At 37.9% G+C, this 14103-nt stretch overlaps 1 protein-coding gene across 6 annotated transcripts in view; it reads left to right on the top strand.

Moving 5' to 3' along the window:
- Coq6 (ubiquinone biosynthesis protein COQ6, mitochondrial) overlaps positions 1–14103 on the top strand; it is a 159979-nt gene that overhangs the window by 14754 nt on the left and 131122 nt on the right. For all 6 annotated transcript variants that reach the window (XR_012966803.1, XM_076191736.1, XM_076191737.1 and 3 more), the window contains exons 2-3: positions 8704–8894; positions 9166–9294. Coding sequence is in view for 5 of the 6 variants with exons in the window: in XM_076191736.1 (XP_076047851.1) it covers positions 8704–8894; positions 9166–9294 (320 nt within the window). In the remaining variant the exon portion in view is untranslated. The remainder of the gene's footprint in view (positions 1–8703; positions 8895–9165; positions 9295–14103) is intronic.

The raw sequence follows: 14103 nt of genomic DNA, 5'->3' as shown, positions 1-14103 counted from the left end.
TGTCTGCATATCCTTGGATAAATTTCCTATAATATCCTGTCAATCCCAAGAAACTTCTAACTTTTTCTACATTGGAACAGGAAAATTCTACAATGCTTCAACCTTTGAATTTACTTTACTAAGTCCATGCCTGTCTATCTTATGACCCAAATAAATAACACTGTCCTGCAAAAACTTGCATTTTTCAAATTTCACTTTCAATCCTGCTTCAACTAGTCTTGAGAATATCAAATCTAATTTCTTAAAGTGCTCAGCTGCTGTTTGGGAAACTATTAAAATATCATCTAGAAATACACTGGCAGTGTTTCTTAACAACCCATCTAGAACTGTATTCATTAATCTCATGTAAGTTAATGGACTATTACATAATCCAAATAGCATTCATTTGAACTCATAGTATCCCATTGAAGTAGAAAATGCTGTGAATTCTCGTGAGAATAGACAAATTTATCATCTTTTCATTTCTGTGACCTGGATGACGACCTGGATGAGCTTTAGAATTACAGGTACCACATTACTAAATACAGCTTAGGTTACATAGGTTAGGTCAGGTAGGTTAAGTTAGACAAATTTATCATCCTTTAATTACTTCAGCCTTGGCAGCTATCAAAACAAACATGGTGTATCATTCACCTGCCATGACTTTATTTGTTAATAAATCAGTTTTAGAATTTTTTTTTTATTAATATCTGCTAAGAAAAATGCATATTACATTGATGTATTATAATTTACAAAATGAATTATTAATTTTCTATTGCTATATCACGCATGTGTACACTTAAAGTTTTACCAAAATTAAATTACACATTCAAAAGAACATAGAACTTAATATGCTCTTACTCAAGATTAATAGAAATGATACAAGAAAGACATGGTTGGGTAGACTGTGCTTTCTTGGACTTACAAAAGGCTTTTGACAAAATACCACACAAAAAGCTACCAAGAAAAATTGAAACAATAGGTGCAATACAAGAAAAACTGTTGGAATGGATGAAAGATTTCTTGAACAGAAGAAAAATGAGGGTGGTACGTAGAGAAAAGAACTCAAATTGGGTAGATATGATAAGCAGAGTCCACCAAGGCTCTGTATTGGCTCCAATAATATTTGCTGTTTATATAAACGACATGGACGAAGGCGTGGAATTTTATATGAACTTCTTTGCAGATGATGCGAAACTATTGAAGAAAGTACAGAAGATTGCAAATCTTTTCAAGAAGACCTGGACAAAGTCTGGTAATGGAGTAAAAAGAATGAAGTGAATTTCAACATTAAGAAATGTATAATGGAATTTGAAAAAATCAAAAATAGAATATCAGGTCAATATAAAATTGGTACAAAGGAAGTTATAAAAGTAAACTCAGAAAGGGACCTAGGAGTAATTGTCTCAAATGACATGACACCAGACAAATGTTCACAAAATAGTTGGAGAAACTTGTAACTTAATAAGATCAATGAAAGTGGCCTTTGACTACATGGGTGAGGAAATGGTAAAGAAGATATTAGTTACACTGGTAAGACCAAAATTGGAATATGCAACATCACTATGGACACCTAGTACAGAAAAACTATATATAAAGAAACTAGAAAGAATTCAAAGAGCAATGACAAAGATGGCACCAACACTTTGCAAGTTGACATACAAACAAAGATTGGACAAACTAAATTTATCAACCCTAGAACAAACAAGAGAAAGAGGTGATTTGATAACCATCTACAGAATTATGAAAGTGATGGAAATACTTGATAGGGATGACCTACTAAAATGGGACTGAAGAAATACAAGAGGACACGAGAAGAAACTTAAGAAAGACAGTTACAGAACAGATCTGAAAAACAGCTTTCCACACAGAGTGATAGATACATGGAATAAACTGAAAGAGGAAACAGTAAGTGCTATAACTATACATGATTTTAAGAAAGAACTGGATGTGGAAAGATACAACTGCGGGTCACTATGCACATAGCTCTCCTCCTGTAAAATACAACTAGATGAATAAGAATGAAGGAGACTGGAAGAGACCATAAGGCCTACAATAGGCAGTTCCATGTCTATTACCATCTGTCATCCCTATCCATAAAATTGTCTAACCATTTCTTAACCACTTCACTCCGGGCCAAAATCTTGTGGGCAGCATCTGCTGCCAGACATACAATGTTTCGTCATAATACTCATACATACATACATATACCAAGGCTTTTTCCCCCTTACAAGGGAGGTAGCCAAAAAGGAAAAGGCATAAAATCATTCCCACCCATTCCATCCCTGAATACACTCCACATCCCTCCACCCTCCCTCTTTTCTTAGCACCTCCTGGATGACAGGTCATCCCTGCACCTTGTTCACTGCCCTGGGTCAGAAGCAGTGTCGCAAGACACAGCACATCCACAGCAAGGCCGCTTCATTAAATCGGCGACCCCTCCTCTCCGTCCCCCCATTGCATAAAAGGAGAAGACGGGGAGAAATCCCTTCGGGCTGCGTAAAATTTTGCTCACACATACTACCTCACCCCCCACCCCCCCACCCATTCCACCTCATGCAATCACAACATCATCCATATACAACCATTCTCCATTCACCCGTCTTCTGTCCTCTCCTGTCCTTCCTCAACAGACATTCCCCTCTTCCCCAAAGCCCCCCTCACCCCATCCATCCACCTCATCCTAGGACGTCCCCTCATGTTCACTTCCTCCACATCTGCCTTCCATACCTCTTTTACTAGTCTTTCTTCACTCATTCTTTCCATGTGTCCAAACCATCCTAATACTCTTTCATCAACCCTATCTCCCAACTCCTTTTCCACCTCTGTTCTCCTCCTCACCTCCTCATTTCTCACTCTATCTAGCCTAGTAACCTCCATCATACTTCTCAGACACCTTATCTCAAACACATTCAAACTCCATCTCTCTTCCTCTCATGTTCCATGTTTCTGCCCCATACAGTGCTGTCGGCACAGTCACTCCTTCATACAGTCTCCTCTTAGCATCCATTCCCAAATGTCTATTCCTCATTACACTCTTTAATCCACCAAGGCATTTACTCGCTTCTCTCAATCTATATTCTACCTCCACCTTCACTCCACCTTTTCCTGCCACATTTGCACCCAAGTATCTAAAACTATCCACTTTCTCCAGTCACTCTCCCTTAATGCTCACTTCCAGTCTACTGCCACTTTCACCCCTTGTACATCTCATCACCTTACTTTTACCCACATTTATCTTTAGCTTTCTTCTATCACATACTCTCCCAAACTCTGTCACCAACTTCTCAATCCCTCCTCCGATCCTGCCACAAGCGCAGTGTCGTCCACAAACAACAGCTGGCTCACCTCCCACTTTTCTCCATTTTCTTTAACCATCTCCAATCCCTGACCCATTACCCTTGCATTTACCTCTCTCACCACCCCATCCATGTATAAGTTGAACAGCCAGGGCGACATAACGCATCCCTGACGAAGTCCCACCTTTACCTCGAACCACTCACTCTCTCCATTTCCAATCCTGACACAAGCTCAACTACATAACATGAAAAAAGATAAGAGTCTGAGAAGAATTTCAACAAAAATTTTGACCCTAAAGACTACATAAATGTACTGGGTAGTTGGCAGATCCATATGCTTGATGGGCAAACATTTGAATATCCTTGATGATTATAATAATTGTTCCCTCAAGTTTTGCTAAGTTGAAGACCTGCAGCTCCACAGTAGCTGGCAGTAGATCTCTCAATTGTATTGGTGTTAAACTTTAAGTGTTACCAGCTGAAAGTAGTAGAAGATGGGGAGCAGTCACTGGTTGACAGATGTCCATGTATGAAAAGGTATGAAAAATACAGTTGAAGTTGATAGGGATCTCGAGCCCAATGCAGAGAATGAGTGCCAGCCAATCAGGGCTGCACCTGATGAAGGTGAGGATGTTTACAGGTTTTGAAAGTGAGCATTGCTGCTGACCATCTTACTAGACCACCACATGCAGGTACACATCATTGTCCCGCTGAGTGGCCTTCATGCACATTGATGAAGTGATCAAAACACTGATAGCCTTGTAGATCAGACCAAATTTGGAATGTTTCACAGTTGTGTTGTAGAGTTTACACTAAAATACAGTGAAACTTGAAAGGGTGCAAAAGCTAGTCACAAAGTGGGTTCCAAATATACAAGGTCAGTTATGCTTAGAAATTGTAGACTAGCATACCATCATTGTAGGTTAAAAATAAGTAACAAGTTAACTTGTCAACATGTAAATGTGATAACAGTTTCACATTCTAAAAGGAGATGACAAAAATATGTAACAAAAGTTGAGCTTTCTGAACAATGACAGAACACTGGAACAACCCTCATGAAGGGAAAGTGCATAGCTTTAAGAAAAGGTATCATGAGGAAAAAATATGGATAAACTCACATCCACACAGTGGAACTCAAAGTGTTCTAAAACATGAAGCACCTGGTGATCTTATTTCATAATCATATTGAATGAAGATTTAAGAAACAAGATGATGTTTAGATTTTGTCATAGTCATGTAAAAGTAGTTATGCATCAGTATATGACAAGCAACACACTAAACTGGTAAGCCCATGTTAACAAACAAATCTCCACACAGTAGCTAGCAACAAACCATGAACCCTCCCATAGATCTCTCCAGGAAGTAATATTGGACCATTGGTTTGGCTGTTCTCTTTTCCACCAATTTGTGGGAGAAAGAGAAGGGGAGCAGTTGTTAGTTTTAGTTCTCCTTACATAAGAAAAGTGGAAAAAAATATAGATCTTGGCTTCAATCCAGAGACTTAGTATCAGCCCAGTGCTTTCCCTCCAGATGACAGTGTTGATGGGGTTTGAAGACAAGCAGCAGAGAGATATTTCTCTTCTACATCTGTTTCCCTGGTCCATAAAGTATGGGTTCCCATTGTTTGCCTATGATTATCAGGCTTTATACATACACACACACACACACCCGAATGGAAAGAGAAAGTCCCTCCCATAAAAGAAATGAAGTAACAAAGAACGAAATAATGGAACACTTGAGTAATCTTGATGTCAGAAAATCACATGGACCAGATGAAATAGCAAACTGGATTTTGAAAGAATGCAGGAATGAACTGGCAGACAAAATACATAGCATAATAAACAGTTCCTTGAAAGAAGGAAAAGTTCCAGAAGATTGGAAAAAAGCAAATATAGTACCTATATATAAAGGAGGAAATAAAGAAGACCCTACCAACTATAGACCAGTCTCTCTAACAAGTACAATAGCAAAAATTTGTGAAAGAATTGTCAAAAGTAGATGGGTAATATTTAGAAAAAAACAATGTGTTAAATCCAAGGCAATTTGGATTCAGACAAGGACGATCATGCGTCACCAATTTAATATGTTTCTATTCAAGGCTAATAGATATAATACAAGAAAGAGATGGATGGGCTGATTGTGCATTTCTAGACCTAAAAAAAAGCTTTTGACAAAGTACCACATAAGAAGTTGCTTAAGAAATTAGAAACTGAAGGAGGAATACAGGGCAAACTGCTTAATTGGATGGAAGACTTTTTGCAAGAAAGGAAAATGAGAGTAGTGATAAGAGACAAACACTCAAAATGGGATAAAGTAATAAGCGGTGTTCCGCAAGGAACAGTTCTGGCCCCAATAATGTTTGCTATATATATTAATGATATGGATGAAGGAATTGAAAGCTATATGAGCTGCTTTGCAGATGATGCAAAACTACTGAAAAGAGTGAACAATGAAGAAGATTGTGAATCACTACAGAGCGACCTAAATAAAGTACAGGAATGGAGTAGGAAGTGGGAGATGGAGTTCAATACAAAAAAGTGTAGTATAATGGAATTTGGAAAAAGCAAAAACAGAATAACAGGATCATATAAATTGGGAGAAGAAGGAATAAAAAAAGTAGAAAATGAGAAGGACCTGGGAGTCATTGTTATGAATAATATGTCACCTGAGAAACATATAAATAAGATTTTTGGAGAAACTTATAATTTAATAAGAACAATCAAAGTTGCATTTACATACCTGGATGAAGAAATGGTGAAGAAAATTCTAATCACCCTGATAAGACCAAGATTGGAATATGCAGCAACGATATGGTCACCAAGTACAAAAAAATGTATAAAAAAACTTGAAAGAATACAAAGAGCAATTACAAAATTGGCACCAACACTCTCAAAACTATCATATGAAGAGAGACTAGCAAAACTTGAACTACAGACACTAGAGCAAAGAAGAGAGAGAGGAGATTTGATAGCTATTTACAGAATCATGAAAGGCATAGAAATTACTGATAGAGAGAATTTGATAAAATGGGATGGTAGAAATACTAGAGGACACGGAAAGAAAATAAAAAAAGACAGCTATAGAAGAGATGTGAAAAAGAACAGCTTTTCTCACAGAGTAATAGACAGTTGGAACAAGTTTATGAGAAAGTGGTGTGTGCAAAAACAATACATGAATTTAAAAATAGTTTAGATAAAATGAGATATGAAGACGGGACACCACGAGCATAGCTCCCCTTCCCGTAAAATACAACTAGGTAAATACACACACACACACACATATATATATATATATATATGTATATATGTATGTGCAAAGTAGACACAAGTGGTCTACTTTGCATAAGTGAACACACGTACCCGTGTTCTTATTAGCATATATATATATATATATATATATATATATATATATATATATATATATTTATGTATCAGTGGCGACTCCGGCCGTCAGGCTACTCAGGCTTAGCCCGAGTATTAGATTTTCTAAAATGAACATGTAATTACAGCCAGTTAGCTTGGGCTCCATTCATTTCGCCTGGCCACAGTTCATATATTTTCGTTCAGCGTCTGGGATTCATCTACTCTAGGTGGGCTGTGTCAGAATATAAATATTGCTCCTATATAACGCTCCTGACTCGTCACCCAATGATAGTCGAGCTGCTTCTCGGCTCGGCCAATCAGAGCTTTTCAGGATCCTGCCTCCGCCGCTCGGGCTCAAAGCTTACAGCCTTGTTGTTATCTATAATTGTAAGAATTTAAAAGTAATTCAAATTCAATGTTTAGTTGAAACAATAGATTTCTACAGAGCTTAGGATTTAAATTCCAATGTATGAAAGATCTCAATTCTACAATATTCTTAAAGGAACAGAAAACTGTCCAGTAACTCGGGCTAATACAAATTAGCTTGATAAGCTGGGTAAAAAACTAACTGGCATCTCTTGAGTTGATGATGCGCTCGGGCTCAGAGCTTACCGGCACAAGTTGTTATCTATAATTGTAAAAATTAAAAGTAATTCAAATTCAATGTTTCCTTGAAACAATAGATTTCTACAGAGCTTAGGATTTAAATTCTGTGAGAATAAACATAATTTAAATTCTAATGTAAGAAAGATTTAAATTTTACAATATTCTTAAAGGAACGGAAAACTGTCCAGTAACTCGGGCTAATACATATTAGCTTGGTAGAGGTAAAAGTCTACGGTGTGCATTACGTTTCTTACCTTCATTTATGCATGTCTACCTTTGTCTATCTTTGTCCGATTTCATTTTGACCGATTCAGCTAAGGTGGACGTCCGCTGTACTCAGGCAGCTCCTCCTCTCTGAGTCACAGGTCAGTGATTGGAGGGAGTTGTTTTTGGAACTGGTGTATCCCAGTGTAGGTGGTTGGTCCATAATTGTGGCCAGCCATTTATCCAGTTTGTTTTTGAAACTCTCTGGTGAAATGCCTGTCTAGTTTCGCAATTTCTGTGGGACAGAGTTGAAGAGGCACGCCCCAATATAGGTGAAGCTATGGTGTACTATGATCTTCACCCTTTGTGATGTCCCCTCAGTTCTCCTCACATAGCACAGGCGACCTCTTCTTGGGTGGTAGTTCACCTTCAGGCCCACAGTTGGTACCAGATGCTCCAGAATCTTCCAGACGTATATTATTATATGTCTTTCGCGTCTTCGCTGGAGAGAGTAGAGTCCCAGATGTTGCAGTCTTTCCCAGTAGTTGTACTGTTGCAATCCCTCAATCTTATTTGTGAAAGTACGCTGGACAGCTTCAAGTTTGATTATGTCTCCTGTCTTGAAGGGAGACCAGAGTTGGCAACAGTACTCAAGTTTTGGGAGTACTAATGCTTTCCAGAGCGTCACCATACATGATTTGTTTCTAGTCTGGAATGTCCGGAGTATCCAGCCTAAGAGTTTCCTGGCGGTGTCAGAGATCTCATTAATGTGGTGAGAGAAGGTCATGTCGCTGCTCATATGTACCCCAAGGTCTTAGGCGAAATCTGTGATGAGCCCGAGTGACGTTGATGACCTGGATCGCCTCTGATATATATATATATATATATATATATATATATATATATATATACTGTATATATGTACATATATATATATATATGTATATATATATATATATATATATATGTGATGTATATATATATATATATATATATATATATATATATATACATATATATATATATATATACTGTATATATGTACATATATGTATATATATATATATTGTAGATATGTATACATATATGTATATATATATATATATATATAATGTATATATATATGTATATGTAATATATATATATATATATATATATATATATATATATATATATATATATATATATATATATATATGTGTATATATATATATATATTTCCCCATTAGTAACATTTAACTTTGTCCTTTCAGGCCAAAGTAGCAGAATGAGTAACCACAGTATTTTAATGCTGGAAGGAGCACCCAACAAAAGTTGGTCCTTACCTGAGGAATACAGCAACCGAGTATGTGCCCTTAGCCAGCATACACAAAAGCTTTTCTCTAGGCTTGGAGTATGGGATGAAATTATGTCTATGAGAGCTCACCCTGTCAGAAGAATGCAGGTAAACATTTCATCTATGTATTGTGATTGCATTAGTAATAAGTGTGTACATGTACAAGAGTTTACAACATTTATATATTAGAAATTAAAGATATGTAATTTTACAATTTCATATTTGAAAATAATTGGACTTTTTTCAAACTAGCAATTGTCACACAGCTTTTTGAGGTCACATCTATTCCTATGTAAATTTGAAAAAAAAAAGGTATTCTCCAGGTATAAAAGACATTCTTTAAAGATATCATTTAATAAAAAAAATTACTTTTACATAGGTTTGGGAGGCATGCTCAGAGGCCATGATAGCATTGCAACACAATGACATGAATGAAGAAGTGGCCCACTTAGTTGAAAATGACGTCATAGTGCATGCTCTGAAACAGAGATTGCCACCTCATGTAAAGGTAAGGGTTTCCTTTATCTTTTTCTAAATTTGCTTTCTAGTTTCACAAGGATTGATATATATATATATATATATATATATATATATATATATATATATATATGTATACATACTTGCATACACAAAGCATTATATAAATAAAATGCTGAAAGGAAGAAACTTAGTAATTATGGGTGACTTTAACTAAAGAAATATGTTGGGAAGAGAAGACAGTGAAAGGTGGAGAGGGACTTTGGGAAAATATACTACTGGACATGACCATTGAATACACAATGACATATTGGGTAAAAGAAAATACCAGATATAGAAATAATGAAGAACTGTTGAGACAAGACTTAATATTTGTGTCAGAGCCTGAAATTGTGGATAGAATGGAACACAAGACACCAATTAGGAAGAGTGACTACATACTAACTGAGTTAAAACTTAAAGAGGAAATTTATTTGGAAAGAAATGAGAAACTTAGAAAAGGAAGACTAATGTACAACAAAACAGATTTTGAGAAACTCAGAAAAATCTCTCAAAAAGCGAATTGGGAAAATTCTTTAATGAAGAAACAAAAATGGAAGAGAAATGGACAATATTAAAAGAAATCTATGATGAAGGAGTAGATAAATATATATAAAAAAAAAAACAGGAAGAGGTGTACATCAAATGCTGGTACAGCAAAAAATGTAGTGAGGCAAAAGATAGAAGAGACAAAACTTGGAAAAGATGGAAAAAAATGGGTAAGTGGCAAATATATATCAAACTAAGAAATGAATGTGTAAAAATATACAGGAAAGAAAAAAAGAGACTGAAAAAGACAATAGACAAATGTAAAGATCAACCTAGATTATTCTACAGATAGGTAAAGGGCAAATTAAAGAATAAACAGAAAATAGTGAAACTATGTCAAGGGAATGCAGAATAAATAGATGTAGAAATGGCTGAAATTATGAAAATTTTAAATCTGTATTCACAAATGAAAATACACACAAATGGGATGAAGGAAAGGAAGAAAGATCCCCACCAATGAAAGAATTACATACATGTACCAAAGGCTTTCTTCCCCCTTACAAGGGAGGTAGCCTGAAAACAAAGGCACAGAAGCCACTCCCACCCATTCCATACCCTACATACTCCACTCCCCTCCACCCTCTTCCCTACCTCTTATCTTGGCACCTCCTGGATGACAGATCATCCCTGCATCTTGCCCACTGCCCTGGGTCAGAAGCAGTGTCGTAAGACACAGCACATCCACAGCAAGGCCGCTTCATTAATTCAGAGACACCCCCTCTCCATCCCCTCACGTAGAAAAGGAGAAGACAGGGAGAAATCCCTTCAGGCTGCATCAATTTATTTCTCATACATACTCCCTCACCCCCATCCCCCCCCCCTCATGTATCACAACATGATCCATACACAATCATTCTCCATTCACGTTTATCTTCTGTCCTCTCCCGTCCTTCCTCAACAGACATTCCCCTCTTTCCCCATGCCCCTCTTACCCCATCTATCCATCTCATCCTAGTTTGCCCCCTCATGTTCACTCCTTCCACCTCTGCCTTCCACACCTCTTTTACTAATCTTCACTCATTCTTTCCATGTGTCCAAACCATCCCAATACTCTTTCATCCACCCCATCTCCCAACTCCCTTTCCACCCCTGTTCTCCTCACCTCCTCATTTCTCACCCTATCCAGCCAAGTAACCCTTGTCAAAATTCTCAGGCATTCCATCTCAAAAATTCAAACTTCTCTCTTCCTCTCTAATGCTCCATGTTTCTGCCCCATACAATGCTGTCAGCACAATCACACCTTCATACAATCTCCTCTTAGCATCCATTCTCAAATGTCTATTTCTCATTACACTTTTTAATCCCCCAAGGCATTTACTCACTTCTCTCAATCTGCATTCTACCTCAACCCCCACTCCTCCCTTTCCTGCCACATTCACACCCAAGTATCTAAAACTATCCACTTCCTCCAATCTCTCTCCCTTAATACTCACTTCCAGTCTGCTGTCACTTTCTCCCCTTGTGCATCTCATCACCTTATTTTTACCCACATTTATCTTCAACTTCCTTCTTTCGCACACCTTCCCAAACTCTGTCACTAACTTTCTCAATTCCTCCTCTGATCCTGCTACAAGTCCAGTGTCATCAGCAAACAACAACTGGCTTATCTTCCACTTTTCACCATTTTCTTTAACCATCTCCAATCTGTGACCCACTACCTTTGCATTCACTTCTCACACCACCCCATCCATGTCTAAATTGAATAGCCAAGGCAACATAACACATCCCTTATGAAGTCCCACCTTTACCTCAAACCAATCACTCTCTCTCCATTTCTAATCCTAACGCAAGCTCTAACACTCTCGTAAAAACTCTTGACTGCTCTTAACAGCTTTCCTCCTACCCCATATATCTGCAATACCTCCCACAGTGCCTTCCTGTCTACCCTGTCATAAGCCTTTTCCAGATCCATAAACACCCAAAATACATCCTTACCTTTTCCTATAGCTTTCTTACATATCTATCTTACCACAAAAATCTGATCTACACAACCTCTACCTGTCCTAATCCCACACTGTTCCTCTCCTAATCTGCTCAATCAAGACCCTCCCAAAAGCCTTCCCAACTACACTTAACAAGCTGATCCCTCTGAAACTACTACACTCACACTTGTCCCCTTTTCCCTTGTAAAGTGAAATTATACAGGCACTTCTCCAGTCCTTCATCACTCTACCCTCTCTTAGATAAACATTAAATAACCTCACCAGCCAATCTACCATCACTGTACCTCCTTTTTTCAGACATTCTGCATGGCATCCATCCAACCCAGGTGCCTTACCTGCTCTCATCATCTTAACAGCTGCTTTCACTTCATCTTTTCTTATTCCTCCATTTTCCTCACTCATCTCACTCATTTTCTTAGCGTTTCCCACTGCAAGTACCTTTCCCTCCTTATCCTCCTTCACATTTAGTAACTCCCTAAAATACTCTTCCCACCTTCCTCTCACTGCCTTCTCTTCCATTATCATCTCTCCATCTGCACCTTTTACCTTTTCTTCTCTACTTGATTCACCTCCTCTTCCTCTCTTAATTTCTTTCCAAAACATTTTTTTGTTACTTTCATACTTTTCTGTCATACTCTTACCCCATTTCACATCTGCTCTCCTCTTTGCCTCCTTTATCTTATGCTTTACTTCTCTTCTCTTTACTTTGTGCCTCTCATATGATTCTCTTCTACACCCATCTTTGCTTCCTCATCCCACCACTCACTACCTTTCCTTCTATTTCCTCCCATCCTCCTTGTTCCACACACCACCTTTGCACACCTTATGACTCCCTCCTTGAACTATCCCCATTCCTCCCCCACTTCTAGTTCCACTGTATCCTTCACTCCCTCCCACTCCCCTCTCAGCTTCTTATAATCCTTCTTTTCTTTCTCATTTAAGCAGTTCACTCTAAGTACCTCCCAACCTTCTGTCTTTTTCCTCCACCTATTCTCCACTTTCAACTTACCTTGCACCAAAAAATTATATGATATTCCCCCACTCTCTCCCCCTAGAACATGTACATCCTTAACTCTTCCTACTGTACTCCTGGTTACCACTGTATAGTCCATTAACATTCTAACTCTGGCACGGGGACAGGAGATATTAGAGATAGGATTGAAGAGTGTTTAGTAGGGGAAGGTAAGGACCCTGTAGTTTGCTTAAGTGCCAGGGGCAATGATATAGGTAAGTTAGGGAGTGAGGAATTGTTTGCGCGGTTCTGGGATTCGCTAGACAAGATTAGAAATAGGGGAGGTGTTCCTGTTGTATGTGGAATCCTTATGAGGCGTAGAGTTGGAGGCATGTGGCATTCCAGGGCTATTGCAATGAATTGCAGGCTGGCAAAACATTGTAAGGCCAATGGATGGGCATTTGTCAACAACTGGGACTGCTTTTATGGTAGAAATCATCTATATACAAGGGACAGGGTGCACTTGTCGTCCAGAGGATTTCGGCTCCTTGCTGAATCCTTTGAGCGAGAAGTAGGCATCCTACAGGGTTTTTTGGGTAGATTACGTGGGAATAGAGGGGGAAGTATTGGAATATAGTTTAGGCAATAGAAACAACTTAGAGAGGGACTGTGAAAAGAATCACCAAAGCAGGTGGCGGAAGATAAAGTTTACTATACAAATAGCAGAAGCATAATTAACAAAATTGATTTGTTGCGAGGTAAAGCATACGTAGAGAATTTCAATATTATAGTTATTACTGAGTCCTGGATCAACATGGCTGATAAACATTTCCTTCCGGAAAACGAAATAGAAGGATATAAGTTTTTTCACAAGGATAGGGTTGGCAGGAGTGGGGGAGGTGTAGCACTTTTCGTTAAAAATACAATAAACTGTATTATCAACAATCCGATTAAGGAAGAGGACTGTATGGAATCCATTTGGGTAGAGATTATAGGCAAGAATAAGAAAGTTATTATTGGTGCCTTGTATAGAACTCCTAACCTCAGCATTGAGCAGACTGATCCCCTGATTCATGAAATTCACAGAGCGTCCCAGTACAAAAATGTGATCATGGGAGATTTTAATTATAGAAACATTGACTGGGAAACTTTAATAGGAGATCAGGAAACAAAGAAATTCCTAGATGTGGTGCAGGATAGTTTCCTAAAACAAGTGATTACTGATCCTACGAGAAGAGAAAATACTCTGGACTTAGTTTTAACTAATAATGAGCACCTAATGAGTAACGTAAAAGTGGGAGATAGTCTAGGCTCTAGCGATCATCAAAAAATAAGATTTAATATTTGAGAAGAAGGA

The sequence above is a fragment of the Oratosquilla oratoria genome, chromosome 10 (genome assembly GCF_046742065.1).
Source record: "Oratosquilla oratoria isolate Oo_2021 chromosome 10, ASM4674206v1, whole genome shotgun sequence".
Classification (NCBI taxonomy): Eukaryota; Metazoa; Arthropoda; class Malacostraca; order Stomatopoda; family Squillidae; genus Oratosquilla; species Oratosquilla oratoria.
Note: the sequence above shows the minus strand (reverse complement) of the source record. Positions and strands in the feature narration are given on the sequence as shown.